The sequence below is a fragment of the Eurosta solidaginis genome, chromosome 4 (genome assembly GCF_040869045.1).
Source record: "Eurosta solidaginis isolate ZX-2024a chromosome 4, ASM4086904v1, whole genome shotgun sequence".
Taxonomy (NCBI): Eukaryota; Metazoa; Arthropoda; class Insecta; order Diptera; family Tephritidae; genus Eurosta; species Eurosta solidaginis.
Window position 1 is genome coordinate 174,710,261 of NC_090322.1, and position 24,819 is coordinate 174,735,079.

Genomic DNA, 24,819 nt, shown 5'->3' on the forward strand with positions numbered 1-24,819 from the left:
TTCGTTACAATATCAAAAAGTTTTTTTGAGTAAAAAATGGAGTTAGCAGCTTGTATGCCTATTTGGTGTCAATAATCATAACCGATCGTCAAAAGATAAGGATGCGAACAATTTGCGTAATGCCAATGAAGTAAATATGCGCTGCCAACAAAGAAATATAGGAGGATTATATTAAGGTAGAAAAATAGAGACAAAAAGAGGTATAGAACGATTGGAGAACCACTGATACACCTTCGGCATCTTAATGACCTAACTCTATCGAGAGCACACCATTTATTACCCCATGAAGCGTTTGATGGCGACTGTGTGGTACTTTACTGGCTCACCTATACAGAGCAGTAGTAGCAAGCCCCACAACCATACAACCCTTAAAGCCAAGGTGAGTAGAAAAATATTAAAAATGTTTTTTAATTCAATCGTACCCTACATCCTGATTTGGCGCTACAAAAACCGGTGTAATACGACGTTTGCCGTCAGCAGTTCTTGTTTCTGTTTGTTTCCGCAGCCCACCAATATTATTTGTGCGCTCCTCACTTCCAATTGAGTTAACTGTGTATGTGGCAGCTGGATTATGATAACCATTTAATGTTTCTGCAATTTTCATTGAGCATTGTGGTATTACGTCAGCATTCGGACTAATAGTGTTTGTTGTTATTGCTGTTGGCAATGTAGGTGCTTTCGGCTTCTCATGAGCATCTGCCAACAATTCAGGATTTTCAATGAGCAGATCTGCTGCACCACCCGTACCATTTTCTAGTGTCACACTTTTACCATACGTTTTTTGAAATAACGAATTCTGAAATAAATTTATTTTAAAATCATAAGAGTATACTACAAGTATGAACATTAGACTAGGTCGATTTATTAGCCGATATCGCGCCATGGATTTTTCGATAGGATTTGGGCTCAGGAAAAAAAAGTTTCACTATGCATGCCCAAAAAAAATAATTTTCGAGCCTGCGAAATTTCATTTTTTTGGCTTTTTTTCGACTTTGATTTTAAAGGTTTTTTCATCACCTACTAAAAAAATTTTCATTTGATTGTAAAATTTTCATGTATACCCTGTCCGACCCAAAAATGTCCGCTAAAAACGATGTCGATAACAAAATATATTTTTTTAAAAAACTGTTATCGACAACGTTTTTAGAGGGTCGGACAGGGTATACATATAACAATTTTTTTAGTAGTTAATGAAAAAAACCTTAAAAATCAAAGTAGAAAAAAGTCAAATGAAATTTCGCAGGCTCGAAAATTATTTTGTAGGTATGCGTAGGGGAACTTTTTTTCCTGCGCCCAAATCCTATCGAAAAATCGATGGCGCGATATCGGTTAACTTTCGTCCATACAAATCGACCCACCGTAATGTACATATGTACACCTGCAGGTGTAAATATAGCAGCAAATATGATTTGATAATTATGAGTTCATTTTGATTGATTAAAAGAAACCAATTAATAGTACAATGAAAGCTATGGACACCATATTTTAGAATTCGAAAAAAAAATTGGAAAATTCGAGAAACTTTGAAATGTTTAAAGGGCTAATTAAACTTCCTTAACGCTAACGCTACCCCAGCGGGTTAGGGGATCAGAATATACCCGCGGTAGGTATGCCTGTCGTAAGAGGCGACTAAAATACCAGATTCAAGGGGCTGTGTAGCGCAACCTTTCAGGTTGCCAGCGCAATATATAGCTTCTCCAAACCCAATTGTTATCCTCACCTATCCGCGGCGATTCCTGTTTCACTAACAGACGAGGCTCTGGCGACCCCAAGCTCCTCATGGAACTTGGGGGTAGGGAGGGAGGGAATGGCCAGAAGGTTTAATGTGGCCACATAAATCGTTCCCGAGATGGTCGGGCTAGCACCTTAATGGTGCTATGGTACCGGAGCGTACCGGATCTGTATCCGGCAAAGGACCATCACATCGATAACTCTCCCCAAAGCCTTCGGGGAGCAACCTTATCGCTGCTACAACAACAACCCTAACGCTATAGTCGTAACCATACCCATATCCATAACCATCTCCAATGTGATCGATTAATGGTGCCTTAACCTAAAAATCGTGAAAATTTCATAAAAATGAAGAAAGCGCAAACAATTTTTGACAAAAAATAAGTCTCTTAGTCATAACGTATAAAAACAATGTATAAAATCTACAAAAAGTTATTAAATTCACACACTCAAATATTTCTAGGTTATGGATATGGCGAGAAACCAAAAACCAATTGGTTGGCCATGGTATGGTTATGACGTTAGCGTTATGGTATGGCACCATTAATCGATTAGATTGATTTCCATAAGGTAGGTTTGATCAGCTGTTTTATTTGGTTATGGTTATATGGTTATAAGACACCATTAATTGGCTCTTTAAGCTTTATTTTAAAATGTAAGGCAGCATTTTGAGCATGCAGTTTTGAAGAATTATTTATTTTAGTCTTACAAAGTACCAGTTTAAAAATAAAAATCAAACACATTTTGTATAGAAGAAAGTTTCCCGAATTTAAAAATGTTTTTGAAATGGTTTTACATGGTAATGCAATTAATATAAAGTTTTTTTTTTATTGATATTAGAGAAAAATTGCAAGGTTTTTACAAACGGCGATGGTTACTAGGACATGTTTCTGAATTTCACTTCTTCATCCGCTAGCTTTTCAGTAGCTGAGCTTTGACCTCGAATCTTCAACATTCATACTTCATACTGGTGTAAAGGCAGATGCCTTTGACCACTCAGCCATATGAATGTCCCGCTGTGCGCCTAAGAAATTCAACACCATTAGGATTCAGTATACGGAATTATACAACTACATGGTGAATAAAATGAATTACAACAAAGGCAACACTTAGAGACCAATTGCAAGGCGAGCAGCGGGATATTCATATGACTGAATGGTTAAAAGCATTTACACTGGTATGAATGTTGGAGATTCGAGTTCAATGCCCAGCACCCGAAAAGATAGCTGATGAGGAAGTGGAATTCTGAAACATGTCATAGTAACAATCGCCGTTTGTAAAAACTTTGCAATTTTTCTCTATCTTCAATAATAAAAACCATTGTATAAAGCAATTTGAGCAAGTCTCGCAAATTACATACATAAGGTTTTTAATTAAAAAAAAAGACGAATATAAATTAGGCAATTCACAAATTATCCTATTCGCTGTTTGTGCTATACTTTAATCAGATTTTATAGTGGAAACCATGCCACCAACTAAAATCTTAAAATTTTACATGAATACGATACTTCAGTGAATTGCCCAAATAATAAAATTTAAAATTTTTTTGCTTTGAAAATGGCTGTTTGTCCGAAATTTTTTGGTTTTGAAAATGGCTGTTTGTCCCTGTTTTTTATACCGTTTATGCCTGGTTTTTCAGTGCGCGTTAAAGTTAACTAGAGTTTAACCTTGCCACTTTGTTCGATAACATAAAAATTTGTTGTTCATCTCAGCTTAAGCGGCCGAAGTGGCAGGGTTAAACTCGAATCAACTTTAACTAGAGTTTAAACCCGCACTGAAAAACCAGACCTAAGTTTAAAGAAAAACGGCAGAAAAGCAAATTAAATTGGAGATTTTTGTACCGTATTTTCCGGACGAACAGAGACAGCCTTTCTTACTTACAGGTGTATATCGACTTATAATAATAGCAAGATCGTAACCTGAAAGATTTGTTAATAGGCGAAGAATTATATTGGAAAATTATAATATAAATTATAATATAATATAGTTTACCATGCTAAGGCATTTACGAAATGTGAAAGGGAATTAAATTAAATTACTTTAACAACGGCTTTGGATTTTTAGATACAACACTTCTAAGCGGTGTCCTGGCATATGACTTTATTATTTATTGACTTCCCTGAATACGACCTTATTAACCAGAGCTTCTCAACCCCTATACACTTGTAGCACTTTTGTTTTTGTTTTGCTCTGAATCATACATACATGTTATATTCCATTAGAATTAGCAATTGATGCAATTGGTTTATATTCTCTAATTCATTAAACAATTAGAAATAGTTCTACTAATTCCCATTAGATAATTGAAATTTTTGTTCTAATGGTAAATCTAATTGCATTAGTTGTCATTAGCAAAAAAAATTGGGTTACCTTTACAATTAGAAATCTAATTGACTTCTGTTAATGCAATTAGATATTCAATTAGCTAGAATTAGAATCCACTATTTATATTTAATTACATCATTATTCGTTCACTTCAATAGTTCTTTGAAAAATTTTTATTTTTATCAAAACTAGATTTCTAATTGTAAAGTTAAACCAATTTTTTTTGCTAATGGCAACTAATTGCAATTAGATTTACCATTGGAAAACAAATTTCAATTATCTAATGGGAATTATTTGAACTAACTCTAATTCTAATACTAGAATTTCGCAACTGAAGGTTAATTAGCAATCATTAGGGTTATCTAATCATTACTTAACATCTATGGAATCATAGGCACAGATTCAAATTCACACTTTGAATATAAAAAAAATTTTCATAGCACTCCCATATGCCCTCACATATAATTTCGAACCATATGGAAATGCTTGAATTTCTTATGAAAATGCTAAGAAAAAGCACTATGATGCTCAGGCACTTGTGTATGATAAACAAATTTACACTAACAATTTGACAACTAAAAATTATTCAAAAACATTATAGCACTGAAAAAAAATTATAATCAAAATTGATTCATAAATAAAATTGAAATTGATAATTGTACGCGGAGCTGAAATATATGGGGCATATGACCAAAAAATGTACCAAAACAAGAGGAGCCTATTCTAATTTCATATGATATTAGTTAATTACCCTCAAGGGAAGTCAGTAACTAGTGATACAAAATTCTGGTTCAGAACTAGACCTAGAGTGCCAAATAAGTATTAGTTCGTTAATAGCTAGATTTTCACTGCGGCTACATATGAGTATGCCTCTTTCTCAACACTATTCCACCAGTACGTAACTATCGAAAAAGTACCAAAAAGAAATTTGTATATAAATAGGAAATAGTGAAAAGTTAAAGCAGCGGGGACAATTTCCACCGCCTAGCACATCGCCATGTTAAATTCGCCAATTGACAACATGTAAAAGAGATAGAAGGCCAACTATTAGTGGCTCAGAATGCAGTAGAAATGCACTTATTTTGAACAGAGATTCTCCTTACGGGATAGTTTCTGTGACTATATTTCAATTCGGTATATTAGTATACTCAGCGTGCTTTGCACACAGAGTATATTAACTTTTATTGGATAACGGTTGGTTGTACAGGTATAAAGGAATCGAGATAGATATAGACTTCCATATATCAAAATCATCAGTATCGAAAAAAAATTTGATTGAGCCATGTCCGTCCGTCCGTCCGTCCGTTAGCAAGGATAACTTGAGTAAATATTGAGATATCTTCACCAAATTTGGTACACTAGCTTATCGGGACCCAGAATAGATTGGTATTGAAAATGAGTGAAATCGGATGATAGCCACGCCCACTTTTTATATATATACAATTTTGGAAAACACAAAAAACCTGATAATTTAGTAAATAATACACCCAGAATGTTGAAATTTGACACGTGGACTGATATTGAGACTTGATAAAAATTTGGAAAATCTTTTTAAAACGGGCGTGGCACCGCCTACTTGTGATAAAATCAATTTTACTATAAGGAATGCTTTGAAGAAAAATGAACGAAATCGGTTAAGGACCACGCCCACGTTTATATAAAAGATTTTAAAAAAGGGTTGTGGACGAATAAAATAAGCTATATCTTTGCATAAAAGAGCTTCATATCAATGGTATTTCATTTCCCAAGTGGATTTATAACAATAAATAGGAAACACTTCAAATTTAAAAAAATGGGCGTGGCATCTCCCCTTTTATGACTAAGCAATTTTCTGTTTCGGGGGCCATAACTCGAAGAAAAATTAACGGATCGTAATAAAATAGGGTACACACATTTTCCCTATAGCAGGAAATATTTCTAGGAAAAATGGACGAGATCGGTTAAAGACCATGCCCACCTTTATATAAAATATTTTTAAAAGGGTCGTAGACGAAAATAATAAGCTATAACTTAGCAAAAAGATAGTTTTGAATTAATGATATTTCACTTATCAAGTTTTATTGTAAGAGGAAATGGGGAGACATTTTTCTTTTAAACGGGCGGTGCCACGTGTTATGCAGAAAAGTAATTTATCTGAAATGAATTGTACAATTGAAGCTCACGCTGAGTATATAATGTTCGGTTACACCCGAACTTAGACACCTTTACTTGTTTTTCTTGGTTATGAGAAATTTTTTGACTAGAAGTGGGAGGAACCGTAAAGTAATCATGCCTATCATTTACCTGTTAAACATTTTATAAAATTCAAATGGTATTTCAGCACCTCAGTAATCTCTGTTGCTAATATACATATTAGAGCGGGTCAAATTGTATGGGGAAATATTGGGAAAAAAACTTCAGGACACATCCAGTTTCTGAATCTATGGGTCATACTGAGTAATATTGTCCGTGGGACCATAGGTCTGAAATGAATTTCGAGCCTCCCTAATTTTGTTAGAAAATTTTATATCCCGATCCGAATCCGAATTTGATATTTATTTTCATGTACATATTTTATTTGTGAGAGCCGCTATTTGGATTGGGCTTTAAAATTTTCTATCAAAATTAGGGAGGCTCGAAATTCATTTCAGACCTATGGTCCCATGGACAATATTACTAAGTATGACCTATAGATTCAGAAACTGGATGTGCCTTTTCAACAATAAATTTGACCCACCCTAATACATACACGTGGAGCCCTTTAATTAAGCATTTCAAAAGATTTAAAATTCAATTTCCAATGCAACATTCGCGGAAATCTCTACATTCACTTTTAGTATGATTATTGAAACCCAAATTCCAACGCTATATGTATGTATATAGAATATGTTCCCACAAAACTTGAGGCTAGAGGTCAAGCTTTTGTGTTTGAGCAGCTCTGTTATTAACAGAATGTTTGAGCTACGCCTTTGTTAACAAAACTTTTAAATTACGACCTTTCTGCTAGGGTAGTTCGATATGTATGTATGTTGCATTACTTCATATTTTAATAATAAAAAAATCACCTTTTCTTCATCTGAAACAGGTGTTCCCAATTCATTTTCACAGAATTGTAAACATGCCACGGTGCCATCACCACTACATGCCATCAATATACATTTGGCTGTACCCCACGATAGATCCAAAATACTATCACTGAATAGATCATGTATAACAACCAACGGTCGATTTAATGCAGTCATCCACACGGACAAGGAGCGATCCCTTGAGCCCATTGCCATGCAACAGTACTGCAATTTTCTATCTGTATTTGGAGTTTGTCCTGTCAATACCGTGTCATGAAATCGCACACATGTTACAGCTTTACGATGACCAACAAAATCTTTGTCACATTTCCATCCTTCTCTTTCTATTATGCGTGCTGTTGGTCCTCCTCCATTCATAGCATGCGCCGAAACTAAGTACAAGCCATCCGGGGACCAAGAAAGCCGTAGTATGTGTGTTGTACCGCCGCAACCTTTGAATGGTTCAGTAATGGTTGTGCTACAACTCCAGTCAGATGTTTTCCACATTTTTACACTTCGATCATCACTTTGTGATGCTAAAAATTTGCCTAATGGATCCCATGCTACACCTTTAACCAATCCTGTATGTCCTCTTAACGTTGTCACCATGTTGGGAAATGTCTGCGCATCCCAAATTATGATGGTATTATCTATACTACAACTAGCTAACCAGCGCTCGTTAGGTGACCATGCTAAGTCTAGAACATCTCCAGAGTGACCGCGTAATGTTGCAGCACACTTCCATGATTCAGTATTTTTCTGTAATCCAGCGCTTCCAAATACACCACTAGGGCCCTAGAATGAATGAGGGTTGAAGATAGGTGAGTGTAATTTAATTATTGATTCTAATTTAAACTATAGAAATTATCCATAAGCACGAATAGTTCCAGAGGGTAGGATTAATCGGCGCTTCCCAAGGCAGTCGGTTCTATGTACCGGAGCGACTCGGGATTTTTCCCGACCAAGGACTGTCATTTCAGTGTGACCCCATTTAATTTGTTTCGTCCCTCCCACAAATTGTCATCCTCCCAGCAGCTCCTTGCAGCAGGACTGCTACATATTCTCTTACTCCGGGAAGGTATCGAACCCAATCCGGGTCCGTCTCCTGACCCCGGTCCTAAGAAATGGTTTTGCTGCATTTGCCAGAAAAGAATCTTTTTAGGACGGTCATACTCTGTTCAGTGTGTCTCATGCAAGGGATGGTTGCATCGGACAGGTTGTTCTGGGCTTGATCCCAAAACCCGACGTCCACGTAACTTTTATAAATCTTTTGTGGCTCCTTGCTGCTCACGCCCAAGGGCGTCCCGTAGTCTACGCCTAAGTGCCCCTCCACTACCTTCCAGCAGCCTCGCTGCTCAGCAAGCCACAATAAGTACCCGCTGCTGCTCGCGCCCCACGGCGCCAACAACTCAAACAGCTGATACCACTCATAACTACTACCTTCGTAGTAGAGCTGGTAGCAATGCTGAGCATCAGCCCCTGCCCCCGTCTTCTTCTCCCCCCTCTTTTCTGGCAGCAATCGTACAGGTCAGGGAAACAGACTCTTAGTCCCTCCCCCCGTTTGCACCGTCTGCCAGCACAGAATATATAGGTTTGCGACATCCGCTCAATGCAACTCCTGCCTTGGGTGGTGCCACTTTCCTAGATGTTCTGGTCTCCGCGACGGCAACCCCTCGACGGGTTTCATCGCGCCATGTTGCCAGGTCGCAAACCCAAATCATCCGGGTACCCCAATGCTTGCCCAAGGGCGCCCAGACCCAAGGCCACAACAGCAATTGCGTCCTGGCCTTCCACAACCTAGGCGTAGTCACCCGTCACTTACCCCTAGAGTGGCGGCGTCACCCCTCATGCACTTCAGAATTCTGCAGTTAAACTGTAATGGACTAACTGGGAAGATTACGGAGATAGTCGATTTCATGAAGCGGCACAACATCCGCATTGCTGCGATTCAAGAGACTAAACTCACAGCAAGATCTGCATTGCAGACCTGCTCTGGGTATAATGTCCACAGGAAGGACCGCGAGCGCGGAAATGGAGGCGGCCTCGCGTTTATTATACACCACTCTGTGCAATATCATATATTCGATCCTGGCATCGACCGCAGGGACAATGTCTTAGAACGTCAAGGCCTATCTGCATCTACATCCCTCCTGTCACCTGTTGCCCCAGTGGATACCGCCCTAAAATCGAGGCCTTACTCACTGGCAACAATCGCATTATCTTAGGCGATTTCAATGCCCATCACGACCTATGGCATTCAAACTTGCGGGCGGACAGTAGGGGTGAGATGTTGGCGGATCAAATAGAAGAAACGACGTTCTGCACAATAAACGGAGACGCCCCCACACGCTTCCCAAGGCAGTCGGTTCTATGTACCGGAGCGACTCGGGATTTTTCCCGACCAAGGACTGTCATTTCAGTGTGACCCCATTTAATTTGTTTCGTCCCTCCCACAAATTGTCATCCTCCCAGCAGCTCCTTGCAGCAGGACTGCTACATATTCTCTTACTCCGGGAAGGTATCGAACCCAATCCGGGTCCGTCTCCTGACCCCGGTCCTGAGAAATGGTTTTGCTGCATTTGCCAGAAAGAATCTTTTTAGGACGGTCATACTCTGTTCAGTGTGTCTCGTGCAAGGGATGGTTGCATCGGACGGGTTGTTCTGGGCTTGATCCCAAAACCCGACGTCCACGTAACTTTTATAAATCTTTTGTGGCTCCTTGCTGCTCACGCCCAAGGGCGTCCCGTAGTCTACGCCTAAGCGCCCCTCCACTACCTTCCAGCAGCCTCGCTGCTCAGCAAGCCACAACAAGTACCCGCTGCTGCTCGCGCCCCACGGCGCCAACAACTCAAACAGCTGCTCCACTCATAACTACTACCTTCGTAGTAGAGCTGGTAGCAATGCTGAGCATCAGCCCCTGCCCCCGTCTTCTTCTCCCCCCCCCCCCCCCCCCCCCTCTTTTCTGGCAGCAATCGTGCAGGTCAGGGAAACATACTCTTAGTCCCTACCTCCGTTTGCACCGTCTGCCAGCACAGAATATATAGGTTTGCGACATCCGCTCAATGCAGCTCCTGCCTTGGGTGGTGCCACTTTCCTAGATGTTCTGGTCTCCGCGACGGCAACCCCTCGACGGGTTTCATCGCGCCATGTTGCCAGGTGGCAAACCCAAATCATCCGGGTACCCCAATGCTTGCCCAAGGGCGCCCAGTCCCAAGGCCACAACAGCAATTGCGTCCTGGCCTTCCACAACCTAGGCGTAGTCACCCGTCACTCACCCCCAGAGTGGCGGCGTCACCCCTCATGCACTTCAGAATTCTGCAGTTAAACTGTAATGGACTAACTGGGAAGATTACGGAGATAGTCGATCTCATGAAGCGGCACAACATCCGCATTGCTGCGATTCAAGAGACTAAACTCACAGCAAGATCTGCATTGCAGACCTGCTCTGGGTATAATGTCCACAGGAAGGACCGCGAGAGCGGAAATGGAGGCGGCCTCGCGTTTATTATACACCACTCTGTGCAATATCATATATTTGATCCTGGCATCGACCGCAGGGCCAATGTCTTAGAATGTCAAGGCCTATCTGTCCGGTCAGGCGATGCAAATCTAGAAATCATCAACATCTACATCCCTCCTGTCACCTGTTGCCCCAGTGGATACCGCCCTAAAATCGAGGCCTTACTCACTTGCAACAATCGCATTATCTTAGGCGATTTCAATGCCCATCACGACCTATGGCATTCAAACTTGCGGGCGGACAGTAGGGGTGAGATGTTGGCGGATCAAATAGAAGAAACGACGTTCTGCACAATAAACGGAGACGCCCCCACACGTATGGTAGGAAGCTGTCATAGCTCGCCAGATATCTCAATCGTGAGCGCAGAACTTGTAAACTGCGTCAACTGGCAGCCGATGGTAACATTGGCATCCGACCACCTGCCCATACTTATTTCGTTCGAGCGTACCGCTGACTTCATCGTCACCGAAAAACGCACTTTCATAAACTTCAAAAAGGGAAAGTGGGAAGAATATAAATCTGCAACAGACAGCAGCTTTGCTGCCCTCCCTATCCCGACTGATGCCCGCCAAGGGGAGCGTGCCTTCCGTAAGGTCATCGAATCCGCCTCGGCACATTTCATTCCCGCCGGGAGAATTCCCGAAATCCGGCCCCACTTCCCGGCGGAGGCCGCGAGCTTAGCGAGGAAACGCGACCTTATAAGACAGCTTGATCCAGGCGACCCCCAAATAAGGGATATAAACCAACGCATCAGATTGCTTGTGGACGAACACAAGCGGGCGAAATGGGAAGAGCACCTAAGAGGTTGTAACCTCTCTACCGGTGTAGGTAAACTTTGGTCCACCGTAAAGTCCCTATCGAATCCGACTAAGCACAAAGACAAAGTTTCCATCGCCTTTGGCGATAAGGTGCTGGCTGATGCGGAAAAATGCGGGAGCGCTTTCTGCCGACAATATATAATGCATCCTACGGTCGACAAAGATAGACGGAGAGCCAATAGACACGCACATAAACACAAATTCAGCGCGTCACCAATCACCATCACCGCTAGAGAGGTTGAGGACGCCATTGGTCGCGCTAAACCATCCAACGCAGTGGGCCCAGACGGCATAGCCATGTCGATGCTTAAAAACCTAGGGAAAGAGGGTTTCAAATATTTAGCGCATGTCTTCAACCTGTCTCTCTCCACCTTTGCCATACCCGAGAAATGGAAAATGGCCAAGGTGGTCCCGCTACTAAAGCCTGGGAAACCAGCTAACGTAGGTGAGTCATATCGTCCGATATCTCTCCTATCGCCAGTAGCAAAGACGCTTGAAGCCATTTTGCTCCCTTATTTCCAAGCACATTTGCAGCTAGCCCCTCATCAGCATGGCTTCAGAAAACTCCATAGCACTACCTCCGCGCTAAATGTCATTAGCACCCAGATAAATTGCGGTTTGAATCAATACCCCCACCATAGAACAGTACTCGTAGCGCTAGACCTATCAAAAGCCTTTGATACGGTCAACCATGGCTCATTACTGCAAGACCTGGAAGGGTCTACCCTTCCCCCATGTTTTAAAAGGTGGACCGCAAATTATCTGGGTGGTCGGCAGGCATCAGTGCAATTCATAAACGAAACATCAAAACCAAGGAGAATTAAACAAGGGGTGCCACAGGGTGGTGTCCTATCCCCACTTTTGTTTAATTTCTACATATCTAAGCTACCTTCACCATCGGAAGGAGTCACAATCGTTTCCTACGCCGATGACTGCACAATAATGGCCACAGGCCCAGGCCCAGAGATCGATGAGCTATGCAATAAAATAAACGGTTATCTCCCTGATCTCTCCAGTTTTTTCGCCTCGCGAAACCTGGCATTGTCACCGACTAAATCTTCCGCGACCTTATTTACAACATGGACGCCCCAAATGTCGACCATATTGAAAATCCACGTCGATGGCACTACGCTACCGACTGTCCTACACCCCAAAATCTTGGGTGTGACGTTTGATCAGGATCTACATTTTGGTGCGCACGCAACCGCAATAGTTCCGAGAATTCAGAGCCGTAATAAAATCCTCAAATCCCTTGCTGGCAGTACCTGGGGAAAAGATAAAGAAACGCTCGTGACCACATACAAAGCAATTAGCCAGCCGATTGCGTGCTACGCGTCACCCATATGGTCGCCAAGCCTAAAAACTACCCACTGGAAGAAACTACAGGCCTGCCAAAATTCTGCTCTCAGAATCGCCACGGGCTGTCTTCTTATGTCCCCAGAACACCATCTGCATAATGAGGCGAGAATACTCCCCATCAGGGAGAGAAATGAGATGCTGACCAAACAGTTTCTGTTGAATACCCAGAAACCTGGGCATCCCAACAGACATCTGATTGACGAACCAGCACCGCCTAGGGGCCTAAGGAGTCATCTCCGTAGGCATTTTGAGGAAATACGGCACCTGAGAACCCAGCCGTATGAAGCGAAAAAACACAAGCAGGTCCTTGGTGAACTCCATAGACAGGCGTCGGACCTTTATGTCGGGAATTGCCCGGTGAATCCAGTAATTGAAGAAAAATATCCAGAACTCGCGGAAGAAGAACGCATACTCCCCAGGGAAACGCGTGTCACTCTTGCTCAACTTCGTTCTGGATACTGTAACAGGTTAAACTCTTACCTATCCAGAATCAACCCCGACATACAAAATGTATGCCCCGCTTGCAATGTGTCCCCACATGACACCAACCATCTCTTTAATTGTAATGTGGAACCAACGCCTCTAACACCCCTTTCCTTATGGTCCACCCCTGTTGAAACGGCAAGTTTCCTTGGACTCCCGTTAGAGGATATTGATGACAATTTGTGATCGGTCGCGGCTATTAGGTGGGGCGAGCATTGCTACAACAACAACAACAACGCCCCCACACGTATGGTAGGAAGCTGTCATAGCTCGCCAGATATCTCAATCGTGAGCGCAGAACTCGTAAACTGCGTCAACTGGCAGCCGATGGTAACATTGGCATCCGACCACCTGCCCATACTTATTTCGTTCGAGCGTACCGCCGACTTCATCGTCACCGAAAAACGCACTTTCATAAACTTCAAAAAAGGAAAGTGGGAAGAATATAAATCTGCAACAGACAGCAGCTTTGCTGCCCTCCCTATCCCGACTGATGCCCGCCAAGGGGAGCGTGCCTTCCGTAAGGTCATTGAATCCACCTCGGCACATTTCATTCCCGCCGGGAGAATTCCCGAAATCCGGCCCCACTTCCCGGCGGAGGCCGCGAGCTTAGCGAGGGAACGCGACCTTATAAGACAGCTTGATCCAGGCGACCCCCAAATAAGGGATATAAACCAACGCATCAGATTACTTGTGGACGAACACAAGCGGGCGAAATGGGAAGAGCACCTAAGAGGTTGTAACCTCTCTACCGGTGTAGGTAAACTTTGGTCCACCGTAAAGTCCCTATCGAATCCGACTAAGCACAAAGACAAAGTTTCCATCGCCTTTGGCGATAAGGTGCTGTCGGATGCGGAAAAATGCACGAGCGCTTTCTGCCGACAATATATAACGCTTCCCAAGGCAGTCGGCGCTTCCCAAGGCAGTCGGTTCTATGTACCGGAGCGACTCGGGATTTTTCCCGACCAAGGACTGTCATTTCAGTGTAACCCCATTTAATTTTTTTCGTCCCTCCCACAAATTGTCATCCTCCCAGCAGCTCCTTGCAGCAGGACTGCTCCATATTCTCTTGCTCCGGGAAGGTATCGAATCCAATCCGGGTCCGTCTCCTGACCTCGGTCCTGAGAAATGGTTTTGCTGCATCTGCCGGAAAAGAATCTTTTTAGGACGGTCATACTCTGTTCAGTGTGTCTCGTGTAAGGGATGGTTGCATCGGACAGGTTGTTCTGGGCTTGATCCCAAAACCCGACGTCCACGTAACTTTTATAAATCTTTTGTGGCTCCTTGCTGTTCACGCCCAAGGGCGTCCCGTAGTCTACGTCTAAGCGCCCCCCCATTGCCTTCCAGCAGCCCCGCTGCTCAGCAAGCCACAACAAGTACCCGCTGCTGCTCGCGCCTTACGGCGCCAACAACTCAAACAGCTGCTACCACTCATAACTACAATCTTCGTAGTAGAGTCGGAAGCAATGCTGAGCAACAGCCCCTGCCCCCGTCTTCTCCCCCCCTCTTTTCCGGCAGCAATCGTGTAGGTCAGGGAAACAGACTCTTAGTCCCTACCTCCGTTTGCACCGTTTGCCAGCACAGAATATATATGTTTGCGACATCCGCCCAATGCAGCTCCTGCCTCGGGTGGTGCCACTTTCCTAGATGTTCTGGTCTCCGCGACGGCAACCCCTCGGCGGGTTTCATCGCGCCATGTTGCCAGGTCGCAAACCCAAATCATCCGGGTACCCCAATGCTTGCCCAAGGACGCCCAGTCCTAGGGCCACAACAGCAATTGCGTCCTGGCCTTCCTGAACCCAGGCGTAGTCACCCGTCACTTACCCCCAGAGTGGCGACGTCTCCCCTCATGCACTTCAGAATTCTGCAGTTAAACTGTAATGGACTAACTGGGAAGATTACGGAGATAGTCAATTTCATGAAGCGGCACAACATCCGCATTGCTGCGATTCAAGAGACTAAACTCACAGCACGATCTGCATTGCAGTCCTGCTCTGGGTATAATGTCCACAGAAAAGATCGCGAGAGCGGAAATGGAGGCGGCCTCGCGTTTATAATACACCACTCTGTGCAATATCACATATTTGATCCTGGCATCGACCGCAGGGACAACGTCTTAGAACGTCAAGGCCTATCTGTCCGGTCAGGCGATGCAAACCTAGAAATCATCAACATCTACATCCCCCCTGCCACCTGTTGCCCCGGTGGATACCACCCTAATATTAGAGCCTTACTCACTGGAAACAATCGCATTATTTTAGGCGACTTCAATGCCCATCATGATCTATGGCATTCAAATTTGCGGGCGGACAGTAGGGGCGAGATGTTAGCGGATCAAATAGAAGAAACGACGTTCTGCACAATAAACGGAGACGCCCCCACACGTATGGTAGGAAGCTGTCACAGTTCGCCAGATATCTCAATCGTGAGCGCAGAACTCGTAAACTGCGTCAACTGGCAGCCGATGGTATCATTGGCATCCGACCACCTGCCTATACTTGTTTCGCTCGAGCGTACCGCCGACTTCATCGTCACCGAAAAACGCACTTTCATAAACTTTAAAAAAGGAAAGTGGGGAGAATATAAATCCTTTACAGACAACCTCTTTGCTGCCCTCCCTATCCCGACTGATGCCCGCCAAGGGGAGCGTGCCTTTCGCAAGGTCATTGAATCCCCCTCGGCACGTTTCATTCCCGCCGGGAGAATTCCCGAAATCCGGCCCCACTTCCCGGCGGAGGCCGCAAACTTAGCGAGAGAACGTGACCTTATAAGGCAGCTTGATCCAGGCGACCCCCAAATAAGGGATATAAACCAACGCATCAGATTGCTTGTGGATGAACACAAGCGGGCGAAATGGGAGGAGCACCTAAGAGGTTGTAACCTCTCTACCGGTGTGGGTAAACTTTGGTCCACCGTAAAGTCCCTATCGAATCCGACTAAGCACAAAGACAAAGTTTCCATCGCCTTTGGCGACAAAGTGCTGTCGGATGCGAAAAAATGCGCGAGCGCTTTCTGCCGACAATATATAATGCATTCTACGGTCGACAAAGTTAGACGGAGGGCCAACAGACACGCACATAAACACAAATTCAGCGCGTCACCAATCACCATCACCGCTAAAGAGGTTGAGGACGCCATTGGTCGCGCTAAACCATCCAAAGCAGTGGGCCCAGACGGCATAGCCATGCCGATGCTTAAAAGCCTAGGGAAAGAGGGTTTCAAATATTTAGCGCAGGTCTTCAACCTGTCTCTTTCCACCTTTGTCATACCCGAGAAATGGAGAATGGCCAAGGTGGTCCCGCTACTAAAGCCTGGTAAACCAGCTAACATAGGAGAGTCGTATCGTCCGATATCTCTCCTATCGCCAGTAGCAAAGACGCTCGAAGCCATTTTGCTCCCTTATTTCCAAGCAAATTTGCAACTAGCCTCCCATCAGCATGGCTTCAGAAAACTCCATAGCACTACCTCCGCGCTAAATGCCATTAGTACCCAGATAAATTGCGGTTTAAATCAAAACCCCCACCATAGAACAGTACTCGTAGCGCTAGACCTATCAAAAGCTTTTGATACGGTCAACCACGGCTCGTTACTGCAAGACCTGGAAGGGTCTACCCTTCCCCCATGTCTTAAAAGGTGGACCGCAAATTATCTGGGTGGTCGGCAGGCATCGGTGCTATTTAGAAACGAAACATCAAAGCCAAGGAGAATTAAACAAGGGGTGCCACAGGGTGGTGTCCTATCCCCACTTTTGTTTAATTTCTACATATCTAAACTACCTTCACCACCGGAAGGAGTCACAATCGTTTCCTACGCCGATGACTGCACAGTAATGGCCACAGGCCCAGGCCCACAGATCGATGAGCTATGCAATAAAATAAACGGCTACCTCCCTGATCTCTCCAGTTTTTTCGCCTCGCGAAACCTGGCATTATCACCGACTAAATCATCCGCGACCTTATTTACAACATGGACGTCCCAAATGTCGACCATTTTGAACATCCACGTCGATGGCTCTACGCTACCGACTGTCCTACACCCCAAAATCTTGGGTGTGACGTTTGATCAGGATCTACATTTTGGTGAGCACGCAGCCGCAATTGTTCCGAGAATTCAGAGCCGTAACAAAATCCTCAAATCCCTTGCTGGCAGTACCTGGGGAAAAGATAAAGAAACGCTCATGACTACATACAAAGCAATTAGCCAGCCGATTACGTGCTACGCGTCACCCATATGGTCGCCAAGCCTAAAAATTACCCACTGGAAGAAGCTACAGGCCTGCCAAAATACTGCTCTCAGAATTGCCACGGGCTGTCTTCTTATGTCCCCAGAACACCATCTACATAATGAGGCGAGAATACTCCCCATCAGGGAAAGAAACGAGATGCTGACCAAACAGTTCCTGTTGAATACCCAGAAACCTGGGCATCCCAACAGACATCTGATTGACGAGCCAGCACCGCCTAGGGGCTTAAGGAGTCATCTCCGTAAGCATTTTGAGGAAATACGGCATCTGAGAACACAGCCGTATGAAGCGAAAAAACACAAGCAGGTCCTTGGTGAACTCCACAAACAGGCGTCGGACCTTTATGCCGGGAATTGCCCGGTGAACCCAGTACTCAAAGTAAAGTATCCAAAACTTGCGGAAGAGGAACGCATACTCCCCAGGGAAACGCGTGTCACTCTGGCTCAACTTCGTTCTGGATACTGTAACAGGTTAAACTCTTACCTATCCAGAATCAACCCCGACATACAAAATGTATGCCCCGCTTGCAATGTGTCCCCACATGACACCAACCATCTCTTTAATTGTAATGTGGAACCAACGCCTCTAACACCCCTTTCCCTATGGTCCACCCCTGTTGAAACAGCAAGTTTCCTTGGACTCCCGTTAGAGGATATTGATGACAGTTTGTGATCGGTCGCGTCTGTTAGGTGGGGCGAAGCACTGCTACAACAACAACAACAACAACAACAATATATAATGCATCCTACGGTCGACAAAGATAGACGGAGAGTCATTAGACACGCACATAAACACAAATTCAGCGCGTCACCAGTCACCATCACCGCTAGAGAGGTTGAGGACGCCATTGGTCGCGCTAAACCATCCAAAGCAGTGGGCCCAGACGGCATAGCCATGCCGATACTTAAAAACCTAGGGAAAGAGGGTTTCAAATATTTAGCGCATGTCTTCAACCTGTCTCTCTCCACCTTTGCCATACCCGAGAAATGGAAAATGGCCAAGGTGGTCCCGCTACTAAAGCCTGGGAAACCAGCTAACGTAGGTGAGTCATATCGTCCGATATCTCTCCTATCGCCAGTGGCAAAGACGCTTGAAGCCATTTTGCTCCCTTATTTCCAAGCACATTTGCAGCTAGCCCCTCATCAGCATGGCTTCAGAAAACTCTATAGCACTACCTCCGCGCTAAATGTCATTAGCACCCAGATAAATTGCGGTTTGAATCAATACCCCCACCATAGAACAGTACTCGTAGCGCTAGACCTATCAAAAGCCTTTGATACGGTCAACCATGGCTCATTACTGCAAGACCTGGAAGGGTCTACCCTTCCCCCATGTCTTAAAAGGTGGACCGCAAATTATCTGGGTGGTCGGCAGGCATCGGTGCAATTCAGAAACGAAACATCAAAACCAAGGAGAATTAAACAAGGGGTGCCACAGGGTGGTGTCCTATCCCCACTTTTGTTTAATTTCTACATATCTAAGCTACCTTCACCACCGGAAGGAGTCACAATCGTTTCCTACGCCGATGACTGCACAATAATGGCCACAGGCCCAGGCCCAGAGATCGATGAGCTATGCAATAAAATAAACGGCTATCTCCCTGATCTCTCCAGTTTTTTCGCCTCGCGAAACCTGGCATTGTCACCGACTAAATCTTCCGCGACCTTATTTACAACATGGACGCCCCAAATGTCGACCATATTGAACATCCACGTCGATGGCACTACGCTACCGACTGTCCTACACCCCAAGACCTTGGGTGTCACGTTTGATCAGGATCTACATTTTGGTGCGCACGCAACCGCAATTGTTCCGAGAATTCAGAGCCGTAATAAAATCCTCAAATCCCTTGCTGGCAGTACCTGGGGAAAAGATAAAGAAACGCTCATGACCACATACAAAGCAATTAGCCAGCCGATTACGTGCTACGCGTCACCCATATGGTCGCCAAGCCTAAAAACTACCCACTGGAAGAAACTACAGGCCTGCCAAAATACTGCTCTCAGAATCGCCACGGGCTGTCTTCTTATGTCCCCAGAACACCATCTGCATAATGAGGCGAGAATACTCCCCATCAGGGAGAGAAATGAGATGCTGACCAAACAGTTTCTGTTGAATACCCAGAAACCTGGGCATCCCAACAGACATCTGATTGACGAACCAGCACCGCCTAGGGGCCTAAGGAGTCATCTCCGTAAGCATTTTGAGGAAATACGGCACCTGAGAACCCAGCCGTATGAAGCGAAAAAACACAAGCAGGTCCTTGGTGAACTCCATAGACAGGCGTCGGACATTTATGTCGGGAATTGCCCGGTGAATCCAGTACTTGAAGAAAAATATCCAGAACTCGCGGAAGAGGAACGCATACTCCCCAGGGAAACGCATGTCACTCTTGCTCAACTTCGTTCTGGATAACGTAACAGGTTAAACTCTTACCTATCCAGAATCAACCCCGACATACAAAATGTATGCCCCGCTTGCAATGTGTCCCCACATGACACCAACCATCTCTTTAATTGTAATGTGGAACCAACGCCTCTAACACCCCTTTCCTTATGGTCCACCCCTGTTGAAACGGCAAGTTTCCTTGGACTCCCGTTAGAGGATATTGATGACAATTTGTGATCGGTCGCGGCTATTAGGTGGGGCGAGCATTGCTACAACAACAACAACAACAGTAGTTAATTCGAGAATAGCAGAATTGAAACCATTTACTAACCAGGACGACTGGTTATTATTGTTGCTGTTGTAGCGATAGGGAAACTCCCCGAAGGCACTGGGGAGTGTTATTGATGTTGATGGTCCTTTGCCGGATGCAGATCCGGTAAGTTCCGGTAACAAGCACCATTAATGTACGAGCCTGCCCATCTCGGGAACGATTTGGTATGACCACATGACCCCCCCAGCGGGTTAGGGGATCAGAATATAACCGCGGTAGGTATGCCTGTCGTGACCGTTGTTCACTGCTACAACAACCACATGAAACCTTCTAGGCAATCTCGCCCTCCCACCCAATAGACCCATTAAGAGCGTGGGATCGCACCAGCCTCGCCTCGCGCCACTGGTAGGTGAGGTTGACAATTGGTTGGAGAAGCTATACATTGCGCTGGCAACACCTTGAAAGGGTTGCGCTACACGTTTAGAACATCATGCGCCTTTCAGTTTCACTAGGGGTTCGCTGTCTCAAATCCAGAAGAAATTCCGCTTTGAAGTATGCAAGTTCGGCCACACAAAAATTAAGTCGTTTGAACAAATAGCATTCTGTGGGTGTAAGTTTAGAAAGGAGTTGGCCAGGTCTGCTGGGTAGGGTTAAGAAACCGCCTGTGTTTATTCGGATGACATTGGTGGGTTATTTGGCGCCGGATTTTATCATAGTAATTTCTACAATATTTAATTTGCTTGCTAGCCGGATTTGAATCTAGCAGGTGTGCTTGTCACATTTTCAGCTCGCTATGTTAAATGACGGTCAGTGGTCAAATATAAATATCTAGTAGCATCTTAAGGTGTTAGCTTGAAGACCATATTAACGATGCATAGCAAGAACCTCCTTTAGATCGATGCCCATCAATTTATGAAGTTGCGGGTGTTGTTTACAAACTGTAAGCCTCGGAAGATAAGGTCTATTGTTCAACTTTATTTTTTTAGGAAGTGCCTGTTTTTACGGAAGGGCAAAAAAAAAAAGAACTACAAAATACCATGACACAAATGTTCGGACATTTTTATACCCAGCTATACTTGTACACAGGGTATTATACTGATTTGATAACGGATGGTTGTACAGGTATAAAGAAACCGAGATAGATATAGACTTTCATATATGTATCAAAATCATCAGTATTGAAAAAAAAATTGATTGAGCCATGTCCGTCCGTCCGTCTGCCCGTTAACACGATAACTTGAGTAAATATTAAGATATCTTCACCAAATTTGGTACACGAGCTTACCTGGATAGATTGGTATAGAAAATGAGCGAAATCGGAAGATAACCACGCCCACTTTTTATATATATAAAATTTTGGAAAACACAAAAAACCTGATTTAGTAAATAATACAACTAGAATGTTAAAATTTGACGTATGGAGTGATATTGAGGCTCATGATAAAAATTTGAAAACAAGTTTTAAAATGAGCGTGGCACCGTACACTTGTGATAAAATCAATTTTACAAATATTATTAAACATAAATAAAAAATCGTTAAACCTATCGTAACAAAATTCGACAGAGATATGGCATTTACTATAAGGAATGCTTTGAAGAAAAATTAACGAAATCGGTTAAGGACCACGCCCACTTTTATATAAAACATTCTTAAAATGGTCGTGGACGAATAAAACAAGCCATATCTTTGCAAAAAAGAGATTTATATTCATGGTATTTCATTTCCCAAGTGGATTTATAATAAATAGGAAAAACTTTAAATAAAAAAAATGGGCTTGGCACCGCCCCTTTTATGACTAAGCAAAATTCTATGTTTCGGGAGCCATAACTCGAAGAAAAATTAGTTCAGAATAGAACCACTCTTGCGAGACGACGTTAAATTACGTCATATCCAGCTGGAAGGAAGAGCTGAGCCTAAAAAAACATATAGTAGCAGTTTTCATTGACCTGAAAAGAGCGTTCGAAACAATTGATAGGAATATAATGCTCGATAAACTACAAAAAATTGGTATTAGGGAAAATGAATTGCAGTGGTTTAGAAGCTTTTTATCAGACCGGAAACAAAGAACAACCATCGAGTCAGTAGTCTCATCCGAGGCACAAGTGGACATAGGTTTACCACAAGGGTCGGTATTAGCACCAATCCTGTTCAACATTTACATAAACGACATATCAGCGCTGAAATATAGTAAAGTCAGGTTGTTTGCAGATGATGCGCTACTTGAAGTAAATGAAACGGACATTTCAATAGCAAGGAGCAAAATGCAAAAAGATTTGGACTCATTGTATAGATGGCTTTGCACTAATAAATTCAAGCTTAACGTTAACAAAACTAAGTTCATGGTTTTATCTAGGACGACCAATAGAGAATCACTTAATTTTGATCTAAAAATAATGAATACGAGCATTGAGGATGTCAAAATATTTAAGTACTTAGGAATCCTGATTGACAATAAACTGAGGTTTACAGATCATATTGATTATATTGTTGCCAAAATGGGCAAAAAAAATTGGATTTTGGAAGAGATCGTGTAAACTTATTAGTAAGAAATATAAGTTGAAAGTTTATAGATCCATCATAGAACCGCACTTCTTATATTGCCCCACAATATTCTTTATTGCCAATGAAACACAAGTAGACAGGTTACAAATTATGCAAAACAAAGCTATGAGATTTATATTGAAAGTGAGGTACGACACTTCCATAAAGAGTATGCTTGATGCACTAAACTGGCTGAGCGTGAAACAGTTGATATTTTACCATAGTATGAAATTTGTATTTTATATCAAGCATGGTAAATTACCAGCCTACCTAAGTGAAAAACTTGTTTATGTGAATGAAACCCATTTTTACATAATCAGGGAAAATAATAATTTTAGATTACCTCTTCTCAAAACAGAAATGGACAAGCAAAATATATTTTACAAAGGCCTGAAATGTTTTAATGAACTACCTAATCATATTAAAAATTGTGAAAACTTAAACACCTTCAAAAAAAGTTTATTAGAATATTGCAAAATCCTTCCAATAAGATAAAATATTTTGTATCTGTATTTCATGTTACTGATCCCTGAGCGTACACGGCAATCCAAATAGACACAGAGGAACCTTATGCATCAGGTCAAATACATATATTGCTCGCAATCAAATTAGGAAGAATTCCTGAAAATATCTTCACAGACAAACAGTTGGAGTGTTCATGTGAATCACGTATCTTCCTACAACAATGATATATTATAGTTAATTATGTTTACATAACAGCTGGTACAGGGAGGATTGGAAACACGTCCTTTCCAACCGTCCGATAAGAGTGGCTTATTCTGCTGAGCTGCTAGCTTTTGGGTTGACCGGAATCAAATGCATTCCAACAGCATAAATAATAAAACTGTCATACGTCTTGGAGTAGGGCAGGATTGAGAACACGTCCTTCCAACCTCCCAATGATATGACTCCAAGACTCGCCCGTTGCGACCACCAGTTCCCGTGCTGATCGGAATCTCATGCATTCCGACACCCCAAACGCTAGAAATCCTATTATTATTAAAATGTATTTAAAATTTTTAATAAACTAAGTTTTAGGCTTAAAACGCCGTAATAATAAATAAATAATAATAATAATAATTGCGCCGGTAGTAGTGCAGTTTACGGTACCCACCGAAATTTGGGCCAAAATTTTCGAGTGAGGTATCAAAAGACGCGTATTAATCTCGAGAACAATAACCCGGAAGAAGAAAAGTGTTATCTCTGTCCGGAGATATTTGCAGTTGAAGTTGGCGATTTTCATGTGGTTGTTGTTGTTTTACCCACGAAAAAAATTGTCATCACTGTACTGCGTTTTCCGGACGAATGAGAACAGCCTTTTTTATACATTTTACATACATATTATCTTCGAACAGTACCTTTGACATTCTCCAAATCATCACCAATTTGTCATCGGATCCTGATGCTAACATTTGTCCATTTGGTGACCAACGCACGCAATTAACACAAGCCAAATGATTATCTAGTTGGCACAACAATTTGGGTACACTTTCATCCTGTTCTACTTTTTCCGATAGCACTGGCACTAGATTCCATATCACGACACGCCCAGAATCCAAACCTTGACCACCGGTGGCAAATTTAAGGCATTCTTGATGCACATCGATGGAGAAGATTGGCTTATCTAAAATGTCCAATATGAAGAGAAATCATGTATACATATTCATATTATATAAAGAAAACCATGTGTTCGCAGCATGCACAAAATGCTTCTTACCGTCATGATGTACCCAACTAGGCTTTAGTAGTTTCATTAATCTAAATATTTATATTATACGTTTTTCAGGTTCTCGTTTCCCTTATCGCATTTATCTTTTCTATAAACTTTACTGATGAATGAATGATCAACAAACTTGTATTTTTTTTCAGTCAACTATTCTTCCTTCTATTCGCTGCAATTTTCAAAAATGATCTTTGTCTGGTTTGTCTGGCATTCTATATATTTCGCTTTTGCGCGTTTGCTTAGTTACTGCCGGTTTGCTTTATAACTTATTTTTATTTATTACCGATTACCTTTGATTGACTTTTGCTATCGTGGTGTTTGTTTTGACTCCATATTTCTTTGCATATCAACAGTGCTGCCGAAATTAAAAAA

At 43.0% G+C, this 24,819-nt stretch overlaps 1 protein-coding gene across 4 annotated transcripts in view; it reads right to left on the minus strand.

Moving 5' to 3' along the window:
• Hira (histone cell cycle regulator-like protein) overlaps positions 1 to 24,722 on the minus strand; it is a 49,084-nt gene extending 24,362 nt beyond the window's left edge. For 3 of the 4 annotated variants that reach the window (XR_010953036.1, XR_010953037.1, XM_067783852.1), the window contains exons 1-4: positions 24,442 to 24,722; positions 24,083 to 24,348; positions 7,101 to 7,895; positions 423 to 796 (exon numbers count right to left, since the gene is read on the minus strand). Coding sequence is in view for 2 of the 4 variants with exons in the window: in XM_067783852.1 (XP_067639953.1) it covers positions 423 to 796; positions 7,101 to 7,895; positions 24,083 to 24,348; positions 24,442 to 24,478 (1,472 nt within the window). In the remaining 2 variants the exon portion in view is untranslated. The remainder of the gene's footprint in view (positions 1 to 422; positions 797 to 7,100; positions 7,896 to 24,082; positions 24,349 to 24,441) is intronic. The other variant, XM_067783853.1, reaches the window with a different exon arrangement.
• Between the last annotated feature and the right edge of the window lie 97 nt (positions 24,723 to 24,819).